General features: G+C 49.2%; 2 protein-coding genes across 14 annotated transcripts in view; both read left to right on the plus strand.

The window, feature by feature from the left end:
* Nucleotides 1–7,672, plus strand: part of LOC131825549 (serine/arginine repetitive matrix protein 1-like) — a 93,592-nt gene extending 85,920 nt beyond the window's left edge. Inside the window, exon 3 of the mRNA XM_059165031.1 lies at nucleotides 7,533–7,672. Within this exon, the coding sequence (XP_059021014.1) occupies nucleotides 7,533–7,620 (88 nt within the window). The 3' untranslated portion in view covers nucleotides 7,621–7,672. The remainder of the gene's footprint in view (nucleotides 1–7,532) is intronic.
* Nucleotides 7,562–14,427, plus strand: part of TRAK1 (trafficking kinesin protein 1) — a 119,487-nt gene continuing 112,621 nt past the window's right edge. For 4 of the 13 annotated variants that reach the window (XR_009350854.1, XM_059162328.1, XM_059162327.1 and 1 more), the window contains exon 1: nucleotides 11,503–11,672. Coding sequence is in view for 10 of the 13 variants with exons in the window: in XM_059162328.1 (XP_059018311.1) it covers nucleotides 11,582–11,672 (91 nt within the window). In the remaining 3 variants the exon portion in view is untranslated. Of the gene's footprint in view, nucleotides 7,830–11,496; nucleotides 11,673–14,427 lie in introns of those variants that run through there. The other 9 variants (XR_009350855.1, XM_059162331.1, XM_059162330.1 and 6 more) reach the window with 6 other exon arrangements.

The following is a 14,427-nucleotide window of genomic DNA, read 5'->3' on the forward strand; positions in this document are numbered from 1 at the left end:
GACCGAGAACCACAGTCAGTAGGTGGTAGCAGAACTGGGACTAAACCCTCTCCTGTCTGGTCCCCAGTGTTGGATCTCAGGCATCTTCCTGTGGGGCCAAAAGGGTCTGGGCTGACTCTGGTTTGCCTTCTCACCAGGCTGGGGGCGACATGGTGGGCTCTTGAGGTCTACCGGGCCTTCAGAACCAAAGGCCCCTGTGGGAGGCAAAATTCTAAAGTAGTTCCTCCAAGATTGCTGTCCCCTGGCTTTCATCAGTCCAGCACCAACCTAGGTTCTGGCCCAGAGGGGCTTGCAGTTGGAATTAAGGTTATTGATCACATGACTTTAAGACAGGAAATTGCCCTGATCACGTGAGTGTCATCACATGAGCCCTTCAAAACAGAGAAGGGGGACAGAAGAGGAGCTACTCCGATGTGGAGGGAGGGGACTGTTGGTTCAAGGTGTGAGAAGGACTCGACGGGCGGTTGCTCTGAGATGTGCAGGTCACTGGCAAGAACCTGGGAAGTATGACAAGGAACACAGGATGCCTAGGAGCAAAGGCTGGCACCCAGCAGAGAGCCCAGCAAGGAAGCCGGGATCTCATTCCTGCAAACACAGGAAACCGATTATGACCAACAACCTGAATCAGCTTGGATTCCAGCTGTTCTCCAGGGCACCAGGAAGGAGCATGGCCCTGCTGACCTGTTGCCCGGGGCCCAGGGGGTCCCATGTCAGATTGCTGACCTAGAAAACAGAGTTGGTAAATAGGTGTCATTTTAAGCCAGCAGATGTGTGGCAGCCTGCCACTGCGTCAGTGCAGGACTGATAAAATTCTGATGAAAACTTTTGCTGTTCTTGGACCTAATCAGAATTACTAAACTATGACAGCAGGTCCTGTGCTAGATGTATTGGATTCCTTTGCTCAGAAAATGGAGGCTTTGCAAGCTCAGACACCTGGCTGGCCATGGAGGGAGTCATCCTGCACCAGCTTCTTCTTGTCACCTATGGGGCCACCATTCTGGAGCCCTGTTTTGTTTTCCCCCCAACAATGTCTGAGTTGGTCCTGGTGGAAGCTCCTTTCTTTGGCTCTTGGGAAATAGCTTATTCCTGTGCAGGGCGGCTGTATCTGCATAGTATCACTTGGCTCTCCTCTCAGAAGTCCCCTGTATGTGGGTGAGGGAGGAGGATTCATGCGGATAGTACGGGGTGGGGGGAGGGTGGTGCAGGGGAAGGGCCGATGACACAGAAGCCTTCCCATAATTTCCTGTGCTTTTGGGGCTCCTCATGGGGCTTGCTGCAAGGGACTGTCTGGTTCATGCTTCCTCAAGGTCTTCCTTATCCAGATGAGGCATCTGAGGCTCAGAGAGGCAGTGCCATGTCCTCAGTGTCACACAGCTCTCTGGGTTTTAGTTCCGGTTCCCGAAAATCACATGCCGGTGACGGGGGACGAGAGCTTGCACCGTGTACTTTGTCAGCAACAAACTAGAGTAAGATGAGTGGCTTGTCCTATCCCCTGATAACCAGGGGGCTGGATCATGGGTCATAAGTTGAGAAGAAGAGTGAGGCAGGAGAGCCTAGGTCAAGGACCTTGGGCCAGAGCTGGAGAAGCTTCCTAGCTCGAATGCAAAACCGCCTCCATGTGTACTTTCTCCTACTTCTTTTCCTGGCACCTCTTTGGCTGAAGAATTGACCAGGTTGCAGAATTTCTCACTCCTCTGCTGAGAAAAATCCTTCCTTCCCGCAGGCTCTGCAAGCAGAAGTCAGGCAGGGAAACAGAGGCCCTTTCATGGCTCAGGACTGTCCACTTTCACTTTGCCTAAGCCCTGTTTGTTTCCTCTGCCTGAAAGAGGCCTTTTGCTGGGGGTGCCAGGGTTTGCTGGAGCCAGAGAGCACCCAGGGCTGTGGCTGCTCTGTTCCTGAATCCCGTGAAGCCTCAGATGCTCGTGTACGGTGGACAGAGGGGAAGGCAAGAGACCAGGTGCTAGGAATTGTCTTCATGTTAGGTTTCCATCCCTTGTCGCAGTGAAGACCTGGATTGCTTGCTCTGTGACCTCTGGAAATTTAATGAACCTATCTGAGCATTTCTTTTCTCAACTGTGAAATGGGGCTGGTCACAGGACCCCAGCAAGGATGGGGAGGTGGTAGAGGGTGGCATAACCTAAAGCCTCCAAAATACTCTTGACACAGTGCCTGGTGCACTCTCTGAGCTCTTAATAAAGTTGATATTGTTGGGGCGCCTGGGTGGCTCAGTTGGTTAAGTGTCCGACTCTTGATTTCAGCTCAGGTCATGATCTCAGGGTCCTGGGATCGAGCCCCGCATTGGGCTCCCTGCTCAGCAGGGAGCCTGCTTCTCCCTCTCCCTTAGCCCCTTCTCCCTGCTTGTGCTCTCTCTCAAATAAATACAATCTTAGGAAAGAAGTTGATATGGCTAGGACTTTATAGACATGCACTGCCCTACAGAATACTGGTATTCAAAATTGTGCATGTTTAGGAACATTCACTTCTCTTACACAGTAAATAAATAGTTTTGGGAGGGGGGGAGCAATTTGGGGATTTGTAAAGTTGGAGGGTTTGCTGTGTGGTTAGCACGGTGCTGGCTATAAAGACTTACATCCGTGTCTATAATCTGTTTAACAGTCTGAGAGATGTGGGTATTACTGCCTCAGAGAGGAGGCGTCTGAGGCTCTGGGACATACAGGAGCGCCTCTCTCCCCCCTGCCCCCCAAATGTTGCTTTGGGGTTGTTGGGGTCACATTGCTGGGTGGTCTCCTTTGCAGTGGCCGCTTGGTTATGGAGTCTGATTGGGTGCCTGGCTCTCTTTATTTCTGATCCTTGAGCTCTTAGAGTCCCCAGCAGAAAACTGCATTATGAATAAAAGCGCTGATAAACCACTGTTCTGGGAAAACTGATTTTTGAAACAGTACTGTGTCTCTCACAGCACTCCTGGACTGGCTGCCCAGCTGCACTTAGGGGCAGGAGAGAAGCGTTATCACCCCTCCCCCACCGTCCCTGAGGTCTCTCTGGGGTTGGGGGGTGGGGACAGGACTCATGCTCTGAGTTTCTTCAACCGAGAAACTGGGTGAGGGACTCGCAAGCCAGCTCTTGAGGGTTTTACGGGTTAGGCTTCCTGATTTCCTGAACTATTGTGTGTGGGTGATCTTACACAAAATCACACTTGGTCTGTATCAGTCAGTAATGGGAAGGACGTGGTGAGGTTCGATTGGCGCCCTCTTGCAGAGCCCACAGGGTGTGGTCTATATCCCCTCCCCCCAGCTCTGCAGACGCCCTTCCGAGAGATTCCTCAAGGTCAGTACGAGGCGTTGTGACTTGCGATGGGGTTCGTACAACAGTGATCCTCAAACTACCACTCTGTAGCTTCAGGAGATCCTCAGAGTCATTGGGACCAAATCCCTTGTCCTTCACTCATGACTATTTATTCTGTAAATATTTACCTAGTACCCAGCAGGTGCCGGGACTTTCAAGATGCTCACAGTGTGTGGGAGACAAGAGAATGGGGGTGGGGTATTGAGTCAGACACACAGAGAGGCTTTTCCCAAAGTAAACTCCGTTAGGTAAACACCTGGCAACTGGGTACCACGTGGAGAAAGGTTTCACAGTGAAATAGGATGGGGGATGCTGGCATGTGAGTATGATGGTCAGATTTGCAAATCTGTGATTATTTTGAGAATGTTAGATGTACCTGGCACAGAGGCATGTGTCTTAGGTGGATTAGCTCCTCTTCCAGAATTTCAGTGGTTTGGGTCGGCTGCGATTTGTAACCTTCTTTTTTTTTTTTAAATTATTTATTTATTTTTTAAAAAAGATTTTATTTATTTATTTGAGAGAGAGAGACACAGTGAGAGAAGGAGCACAGGCAGGGGGAGCTGGAGAGGAAGCAGCAGGCTTCCTGTGCAGCAGGGAGCCCAATGTGGGACTCGATCCCAGGACCCCTGATGTGAGCTGAAGGCTCAGATGCCTAACTGAATGAGCCACCCAGGTGTCCCTGTAACTGTTTTTCTTTCTTTCTTTCTTTCTTTCTTTCTTTCTTTCTTTCTTTCTTTCTTTCTTTTTTTTAAAGATTTTATTTATTTATTTGAGAGAGAGAGTGAGAGAGAGAGCATGAGAGAGGAGAAGGTCAGAGGGAGAAGCAGACTCCCCAAGGAGCCAGGAGCCTGATGCGGGACTCGATCCCAGGACTCCAGGATCATGACCTGAGCTGAAGGTAGTCGTCCAACCAACTGAGCCACCCAGGCGTCCCTGTAACTGTTTTTCTGTTTGTAGAAGTTCAGGTTGTTTTTCATTTGACTTTAATGGGAGAGAGATTGGTCTTTTCATTTCAAGAAGGGCTTCTCAGTACAGTGAAATATTATTCAACCTTTAGAAAGAATGAAGGAAATTCCAGCAGATGCTCCAACGCAGATAAATCTTGAGGATATTATGCTATGTGACGTAAGTCATTTGCAAAAAGATATGCTATGGTTCTATTCACATGAGGCACTTAGAGTAGGGAATTCATAGGATAGAAAGTAGGTGGTGGTGCCAGGTTGTGGCGGGAGAGGAGGCTGGGGCTGTTTAATGGATACACCTTCATTTCTGCAAGCTGAAAAGCATTCTGGAGATTGGTTCCACCACAATGGGAAGGTACTCAGCACTACTGAGCTTTACGCTTAGAAGCAGTGAAGAAGGTACATTTTATGTTATGTGGGTATATATATATTTTTTAACCACAGCAAACCAAAAATATTATGACCAAAGAAAGTCATGTGGTGAGCATTAAAATTCACAAATTATGGGATATGATGTACTTCAGGTGCGGTGTGCATGTGAATGCCCGTGCCTTTGTACTTAATTCTTTTTCACCCGGGTTGGAGATAAGAAAATAAATTGGAGTAGTTCTGTTCTACTTAAAAAAGAGAGGCCTCTCAAGCTTCTGAGGGCTTTGCCAGTTGCAGCCCATAATAAGTGTACTTTGTGCTTCAAAATGGCTCCTTGTGTTCCCGTTTGAGGCTTGAGTGAGCATTTACTGATGTGTCCAAAATATGTTTTTTAGAAAGTGCTTATACTAACTTGAGCTATTTGTTTTTTAAGATTTTATTTATTTATTGGAGAGAGAGAGAGAGAGAGCGCGCATGAGCAGGGGGAGGGGCAGAGGGAGAGGCTGGCTTCCCACTGAGCAGGGAGCCCAACATGGGGTTCAGTCCCAGGATGCTGGGATCATGACCTGAACCAAAGGCAGACGCTTAACCAACCGAGTCACCCAGGCGCCCTGGAACTATTTGTTTTATAAGAGTATGTTCCGGGGCGCCTGGATGGCTCAGTGGGTTAAGCCGCTGCCTTCGGCTCAGGTCATGATCTCAGGGTCCTGGGATCGAGTCCCGCATCGGGCTCTCCCCTCAGCAGGGAGCCTGCTTCCTCCTCTCTCTCTCTGCCTGCCTCTCTGCCTACTTGTAATCTCTCTATCAAATAAATAAATACAAATCTTAAAAAAAAAAAAAGAGTATGTTCCTGGGGTGAGGGTATGACTACTGTAAATTGAAGCAAAGGTGCCAGGAGGCAGGACAGTTTAGGGCTCGTAATCACCAGGATTTTGGCCAAACCCCTCACTTTATGGACCGTGAAAGCAAAAGTTATATAATCCACGGTTGAAGTTGTCTTTAAGAAATCTGTATATTCGAGACTCCCTATTTAAAAAAAGAAAAAGAAGGATACATTGAGGGATACATTGAGAGTTCAGTCTGTTAGTGGATTTAAAACTTTTGGAAGGCCATGTTCATCCTCTCCCTTCCCTCTGGGCAGGGTGTCTTTCCATGGTGGTGAAATCATCTGGGCCCTGAAACTTCTTTTCAGGGTAGCATGGTTGCCTTGTCTCTTCTGGTGGAGCTGTAATTAACACCCCCCCCCCCCCCCCCCCCCGTGGCATAGTTGGGTTGTTGTTAGCATTTCATGGTGGTAAACATCCTGGGCTCACATCCAGCCAGGCTGCCCTCCTGAATTTATTACCACCCCTCCCACCCCCAAGTAATGCCTAACACTGTTTCTTAAAAGTGTTGCCAAATTGAACCTTTTTATAATTTTTAAATCTTTGTCAGTCTGATAGAGATTTTGTTTGTTTTTGTTTGTTTGGACCGCTATTAAGGTTCCTTAATATTGTTTAGTGTGTGTGTTTGTGTATTTCTTTTTTGGGGACTAGAGAATCTATAAATCATTTGACCTTTTTTTCCCCCCTTTTCAGCTGTTTGCTTCAAGCTTGTGAATCGTGTGCATTATTTAGACCTTAATTCTAAGTGTCCCTGGCTTAATTTCTCTGCCATTCTTAACTATAAGCAGGCCTTCCTCCCCTTTGAGTTCTTTCCATTGATCTGCTCACTAGTGGGGAGCCTGTAAGGTGTGGTGGCTTTCCCTGGCTGGAGCTTCCTCAGGAGTATCAGGGATCAAATCTTTAAGCTTTTATTTGTCTGACAATGTCTTTCTGTTGTCTTTGCATAGAACAGTAGCTTAATGGGCTCACAGGTCTCTTCTGGAGGTCTCCTGGTCCACCTCCGTAGGCCGCTGCAGCCTGCAATATTTTTGGGGTCCTGCTTGGGAATTCCAGGCTTTTTCTTACCAGGTGGCTTCTCCATTTGTATTTGAACCACTAACTAGATGTCACAATCCAGTTTTATCTCTGGTTACCTTTCACTTTTCACCAGGGATCTACAGGCTCCCCCACTCATTCCCACTTGATAGTTGTGTGTTCACTTTAATGAGGGCTGAATTCATTTATATCTAATAGGAACTCTTGGTGTATTATGGTAAATAACATCTTGTGGAGGGAAAAGGTCACAGATCTAGGGCTGTAGTTTTCTGTCACAACCTACTGGGCTGTGTTGGTATTGGGTAAAATGTCCATTAGTTTCCCCCTCTTTTTGTTTCCTTTCTTATTTAAAAAAAGGGGGTGGTACGCCTGGGTAGCTCAGTGCATTAAGCCTCTGCCTTCAGCTCAGGTCTTGATCCCAGGGTCCAGACAGGGAGCCTGCTTCCCCTTCTCTCCTGCCTGTCTCTCTGCCTACTTGTGATCTCTCTCTCTCTCTCTCTGTCAAATAAATAAATAAAATCTTTAAAGAAAAAAAGAACTATACTGGTTATTTACTGTTAACTATACTGGTTGTTATACTTAATGAAAAAAAAAAGAACTATATACTGGAGCAGTAATTCTAAAACTTTATTGGTCACAGGATCCCTTAAAAAATTATTGATGATCTCAAAGAGCTTTTGTTAATAGGCATTATACTGATTATTTGAATTAGTATTAGAAATCAAAATGGAAATTTAAGCCACAGCTATAGGGAAGGACACATTCCATTATAAGCCTTCGGGGCAAGGTGTCACCCTACATTAGGTGGTCTCTGGAAAGCTCCACTGTGCCGTTTCTTTGATCAGAATTGAAGAATTTGATGGGAAATGCCTTGGTTTGCAGAATTTGTGATCTGAACCCACATCATCTCAGGGCCCTTATTTTACTGTCGTTTTTCAGAAGCTCCGCTAACTGCTCCTCTGTCTGGATTGTCCCCTAGGTTTCCTGTAAGGAGCCCCTGCTGGTACACCACACCTACCCGGGGCTGTCCACCTGACTGCCCCAGACTCCGGCAGCGGGGCCCCTGATGGCAGTGGGCACCTTCCCGTGAAACCTGCCAAGCTGGACGCCACAGCTCCGCACGACGACACTTCGGCCAACTCTGTGCCCCCTCTGGAGGCGTGCAGCCATGCAGTCGTAGCCTGCAGCCCGGGCATCCCTGAGGAGCACTATGTAAGTGAGGCTGTGGAAGATGCTCCCAGCTGCAGAGGGTACCGGGATGCCTGCACCATCACCGGTAAGGGGGCCTTTTCTGCCTGGGGTGGGGTGGGGGGCATGGGGTGTGTGGCCACAGGAGTCATTGGGGGCAGGTGTGAAGGGCCGGGGAGGACGAATGGAGTGCGGAGGGTCTGAGCTTTGGGATGGCAAGAGCGAACCATCCAGACCCAACATGAGATGAAGAATTGCCCTGGAGGTTAGGATGGGAAATTTTCTTTCATAATTTAATTTATTTATTTGACGGAGAGAGACGCAGTGAGAGAGTGAACACAAGCAGGGGGAGTGGGAGAGGGAGCATCAGGCCTCCTGCTGAGCAGGGAGCCCGATGTGGGGCTTGATCCCAAGATCCTGGGATCATGACCTGAGCTGAAGGCAGATGCTTAACAACTGAGCCACCCAGGTGCCCCAAGGATGGGAATTTTGGACCCTGAGCAGCTTGCTTGGCCTGTAGTGATGCTGGGTGTAGTTTGGCTCCTGCTCCTCTCGCGGAGGCTCCATTTCTGATTCTCACATAAAGGCAGGTGGAATGGAAATCACACACGACTGCCTTGTGGGGATGCAAACATGGGGAGCTGCTCGTGGTGCCCGGCATCTGCTGCCAAGGCTGGCTTAGATAGCGCTTCTTACACGTGCCTGCAGCCGTCATGACTTCCCCGTGGCCCAGGAGCAGAGTTTATCCCACTGGAGCTCCTGCTTGTTGTCCCCCCCACCCCCAGGGATCATGGGGATGAGTGCTTGGCGGGGCTCCGAGCAGATGTACTGTGGGCTGGTGAACTCAGACAGCAGCAAGGAGTGTTGTTAGAGTCACATCTAGATGCCTTCATATCAAAGTTCACCCCAGTTCTCGTTTTGTCTGCAGTGTTTACTTTTCTCCTCCTGTTTGAAATAACACCCAGTGACAGCTGAAAATGTGCAGATTTGCTTCCAGTAGCTTTCGACTGATCTGTCTCACAGTTAAGCGTGGGGGATCTCCTGTATATCAGGAGTGTCCCAAGTATAGTGGGCCAGGGGGATGGCCCAGGATCCCAGCCTGGGGGCCTCGCCCTTGGGCTGAATTCCTGCCCCACGAGTGGCCCTCCATCTGCTCGTGCCCTGAATCCCACCCCTGCTGGCCTGCCCATTTCTGGAAGGAGACATTTCCTGCAGCTTCTCTCCTTCCACGTCATCCATTTCCCTCTGCTCGGGGAGCTCTCCTCTTAGCACAGAAACATGTTATGATCTCTCCCTTTGTGAAGAGAATTGCTTGTGGTCCTCACGGCCAGTACCGGTACCCATGTCTCTGCTCTTGTCTGTGCTCACTGCAGTTTCTCTTCTGTGCTCACCTGCACCTAGGGCGAGCAGGGCATGAGCCTACCATTCCCCTAGCACTGAAGGCCTTGTCAGTCTAGGGGTCTGTATATAGGCTTCATCTTTTTGCCTTTTCAGGAGGGCTTGACACTGCTGAGCACTCCCTTCTGGAAATCTGGTCCTCCCTTGGCTCCCTGATTCTCCTGTTCTCCTACCTTGCTGAATGTTGTTCCTCCCAATCCTGGGGATGTTGGAGGGCCTGGAGCTTAGTCCTGCTAGCCCCTCCCTCTCTCATTAGCACTTGTGCCACAGGTGATCTCCCCCAGGCTCCAGGATTTAGAATCTGCCCCATACTGACCCCTGTCTAGCCCCTGTCCTCAGACTAATCCTCTTCCCTGGAGGCCAGACATGTTGGTTTAAAGCCATATACAACATCTTCCCCTTGGGTGTCTGTGGGCATCTTAAACTTGAATAGCTAAAAGTGAACCCTTTCCCACTTAGGCCTGCTTTTCCTGTGGTCTACCCTGTCTTTATAAATGGTACTTTTGTCTTTTAGTTGCCAAGACCAATCGCCTTGGAGGCATTCATGATCTCTGTATTTCTTTCACACCCCAGTTTGCTGGGAAGTCTGTTGGCTTGGTCTTCACTGTGTCCAGAATTTGATGGTTTCTCACCAGCTCCACGGCATCTACCCTGTCCTAGGCCACCTTCCTCTTACATCTGGATTATTGCGGTAGCCTCCAAATTGGGCCACTTGCTTCCCTGCTTGCTTCTGTGAGGTCCATTCTCCGTCTATCCACCAATGATGCTTTTTAAACACACAGTCAGATGATTTCTTTAACTCATCTGCTCCAGACCTCCAGTGGGCTCCTGTCGGATCATGGCCAGTGGAGGTCTAAGTGACAGGGCTTTCTCACCTCTCTGACTGTCTTCTCTGTGCTCACTCCACCCCAGACACACTGGCCTCCTTGCTAATCCTTGGACTCACCAGGAATGTGCTGCCTCAGGACCTTTGTTCTTGCTGCTGCCCAGCACCTGGATCACCTTACACTTGATATCCTCATGATTCCCTTTTCACTTTCTCCAAAGGGGATTTCATTAGAGGCCATTTTGTGACTGCCCTGAACAAAGAATGGTCCACTGCTACCTTTCCCCTTCTCTTTTTCCTGCCTTACCTTCCTCCCCAGGCTTAGTCATGAGTTATTACTACATGTTTGTTTTTTAGGGCAAGGACTTTGTGCAGCCCTGAATCCCAGTGATTAAAATCATACCTCATGCAGCCAGTGCTTGGCAAATGGTGTCTCTTCTCCCCTTTTTACAGGTAGAGAGACTAAATCATGAGAGGTTCAGCATCCTGCCCAAGATCCTTGAGCTTGAGGAGTGAGATTGGAGTGCATGTCATGACCCCAGGACAGGAGTTCTGGGCTCCCCAGGAATACAGTCCAGTGGGGTGGTCAGATGAACGAGTGAAAATGGATGGTGCACCGCAGTTAGCACAGCGATAAGCATGGGCATATGGGAGCACGCTGAGAGGAGTGCTTGGCCAAGCCTGGAAGGGAAAAGTTTGTGGGAGGACCCAGAAGGCTTCCTGGAGGAGGCAGTGTCCCAACTGTGTCCTCACTTGTACAGGCATGTGAACTTTAACCCTGGGCTTCCAGTGGAATCTGTGCCAGTGAAATCCAGGAAACATCCAGCCTGTTGAAGTAGTTTCACTTTCTCTGAACGTGACAACCAAGGACAAAGAAATGGTCTAATGCAGTGCTGGAACTTCAAACCCCATAGGGCGTGGTGCCTGAAGGCTCTTTGCTGGGATGTTGGTGGCAAGCCGGTGGGGGACAGCTGAGTCGCAGAGCTCAGCGCTGTCACACTTGGCAGCGGCTGAGTGAACAGGACTATGAGCACAGACCCTGTTTCATGGTCAAGGTGCTGGACGGCCGGATGGTGCAGGTTCAAATCTTACTAGAGGGTCATCGAAATAGTGAAAACTATTCTCGGAGAGACCTGGAGTGTCCCCAAGAATGCCTCTCCGCCTCCAGGGGCTTTGCCAAGTACAGTCCCGGGAGCCCACTTGGCAGCAGGCCTCCGGTAAATACCCTCCGCCCCCGGTTCCTAGCGAGCAGTGAGGTGAACAGCAGACCTTTTGTTCCTTTTTCATTTTTAGGCAAAGCCCAGTGTCTAGCACAAAGCCCTGCTCCCCTGCCCCCCCCCCCCCAACTTAAGTATATCACATTTTGGGTGCGTCATTTTCTCTTTGGGGCGGTTTAACAAGATGAGCCGATAGGGTGCCCAGGCTGCCTGGAGTTACATAACCCATTGTGCCTCCAGAGCAGCCACAATCTTGGGATTTGCCCCAACAAGCAAACTGAGAAAGCTGCTGAGGGAGGCACAGCGGGGTGGCTGTGCTGAGGTCTTGCCCGCGCTGGGGTTCTCACGGAGAATCATTCCCCTTTCTCTCTGAATTGCTTTTGGAGTGGATTTCTGTACATGGCCTTGGTACTTCGGTTCAGGCAGCCCGTCGGGGCCCAGCCTCTGCCAGGACTCTGCCAAGGCGAGCTCATTCGGACAAACGCATGTGGTAAGAGTGTCTGCTGTTTGTTTTCTTTGTGGGGTGGCCAGAAAGAAGAGACCACAGGAGAAATAGTGTCTCTCCTGCCCTGTTTTGCTTGGCATATGGTGGGGAAATTGCAATATTGAGTCATTGAAGGGCAGAGCCGAGGGTCCACAGAAGCTGGACCCACCTTGTCCCCTCATCCCAGAGGCTCGGGTGAGGCAGTGACATGGGGTTGTGAGGACAGCTCTGAGTTGGGACCAGGCCTCCTAGACTCCAAGCACTTTCCCCCTTGTGGTTCTTTGTAGCAGCTAAACAGGGAGGGTCTTCAAGCTCCCCCTTCCCCCCAGCTCTTACCTCTCCAACTCTTCGATTTTTCCGAATCCTGTGTCTTTATCCTGGTTTCTCAGAACCTAACCTGGCATCTGGGTCAGCAAGGACTTTTTTGAAAGGCGAAGGAAGAACAGAGTTAGTGTCTCCCTTCCTCCCCCTCTCTTCTCTGCCTTTACTTTTTTTTTTTTTTTTTTTTTTCCTTTCTTTCCTAAACATGCTTGGCCCCGTCCATACCTCTGATCCACACCCCAGTGATGGAGAGCGTGCGAATCATCTGTGCTCTGGCTTGTCTCCCCCACTGAGGGAACAGATCAAGAGTATGATGATGGATGAACGTCTGGTGTCTGTCCTGTCTTCCTGCTCTTAGCAAGAGTTGATTGGGCCCAAACCCAGTAAACTGAGAGGTGAGACCCTCTTGGCCTGTTTGAATTGGTTCAGTTTTCAGGACATTTTAAGAGTTCAATGAGAGATGATGGGGTCCTGTGAGTGTGTGAGTGTGGGGGTGGGAGGGCTATGTAAAGCCCTTCAGGCATGTGCTGCGATTCTCTTCAACCAATAGCTCCGCAAGGCCAGCATTTTGTTGGGGTCCAGGCTGAGAACTGGCTCCAGCTCTGAGCCCCGGAGGCAGGCAGAGGTTGAGCTGACCAACGGTGGCCCCCAGAGAATTGCTCCCACTCTGCAAATCTACTGTTTAGGATTTGTTCCTTTTCTGTCCCTGGCCTAAGCCATCAAACTTGATGATGCTCTGAAAACATGCTCAGAGAAGATATTGTGGACGTCTTTTATGAGTTCAGTTTAACGTCTTGTCTGTTGGTTCTTGTCTAGCGTAAAAGTCCTCGTGTTTCCCGTTGAGAAGTTTAGCCTGAATGGTACTTGGCTGAGTGAAACAGAAAAGAATGGACAGTGAAATATCCCTTCTTTAACAGGGTGAGTTGTGAATTAGCATTCAGGGAATGACACGTTTTCTAAACTCATAACTTGGACGTGTTCTTTTTTTCTTCATAGTGGAATCTGCTCTGTTGAGCAGTTGGTTTTTGTGCGTGGAATGCAGGAGGAAGGCCTCATATGATGATTTCCGGAGCTAATGTGTAAGCTTCAGCAAAACATGCAAATGTTCACATCTGTCTTTTAAACACGCTCTAAGTTATTTTGGAGGTCCGCAGCGGATCCTCCTTCCCCCTCAGTCCCTCATCGCCAGGAGAGTGGGGAGAATATCTGTCCCACAGGGTCTTCGATAGACCTTGTAAAGTCTAGGCAAAATGTATTAGTAAGATTTTTAGCATGTGATCTGGAATCTGTAATTCCAGGTGCTTGCTATCTATGTATTTTTTTTATCCTCCGATTTGGTTTGCATTTTGAATTTGAAACAAGTTTTGAACATATCCAATGTATTCCTGTTAGTCTCTGACCATTTTTTTTTCAAAGATTTTATTTATTTATTTGACAGAGAGAGATCACATTAGGCAGAGAGGCAGGCAGAGAGAGAGAGGAGGAAGCAGGCTCCCCGCTGAGCAGAGAGCCTGACGCAGGACTCGATCCCAGGACCCTGAGATCATGACCTGAGCCAAAGGCAGCGGCTTAATCCACTGAGCCACCCAGGCGCCCCGAGTCTCTGACCATTTTAAACCATTTTAGGAAGCTGGCAAATAGTAAATGACATTAAACAAAATTAAAGAGTGATCTTGTTATTTCTTTTAAAGATTTTCTTTCTTTCTTTGAGAGAAAGTGAGAGAGCACAAGCAGTGGGGGAACAGGCATAGGCAGAAGGAGAAGCAGGCTTCCCGCTGAGCAGGGAGCCTGATGCAGGGCTTGATCCCAGGACTCTGGGATCATGACCTGAGCCTAAGGCAGCTGCTTAACCGACCAAGCCCCTGGGGAGCCCTGAGAGTGATCTTATTTTAAAGTGTTAACCAGGTGTGCTTTGCAGGCGCTTCAGGACATTGATCCCAGCCTCAAATAGCATTCCTCATGGCGTTCCTTTAGCTGTTCCGTTTTCATAATGGATTTATATTAATTTGATTTGCAGGTATCAGAGTGAAGTGAGGGTCGCTTCCTACATGCTTTTGTCAAGGGGCCCTCTTTGTGATGTGACAGGACCAGGGCTCAGGGGCATTTGCTGGCTGCAGGGCCAGGTGTGGGCCTCTGGCCTCAGCACCCTGTTTGCCCCCTTGGCAGGGCATGCTGTAGGACCTTTCCAGGGACTTGGCGAGAGAGGGTGTGAGGCTGGCAGGTTGAGCTTGGTATAGTTGTTCCACTGGGTTCAGATGTCTGTGCGATTCAGCGGTGACTCTGGGACTTGGGGCTTGGGGAGACCTGCCTGTGTTCTCTGCCCCCCCAATCTGGTGTGAACATTGACAGATTTGAGCCCTTCAAGCTGAAACCGTCATGAACTGGAACTTTATAGCCATAATTACACCTGGAATGAATCAGATTTCATAAATCATGTATT

Source organism: Mustela lutreola, chromosome 2 (assembly GCF_030435805.1).
Source record: "Mustela lutreola isolate mMusLut2 chromosome 2, mMusLut2.pri, whole genome shotgun sequence".
Taxonomy (NCBI): Eukaryota; Metazoa; Chordata; class Mammalia; order Carnivora; family Mustelidae; genus Mustela; species Mustela lutreola.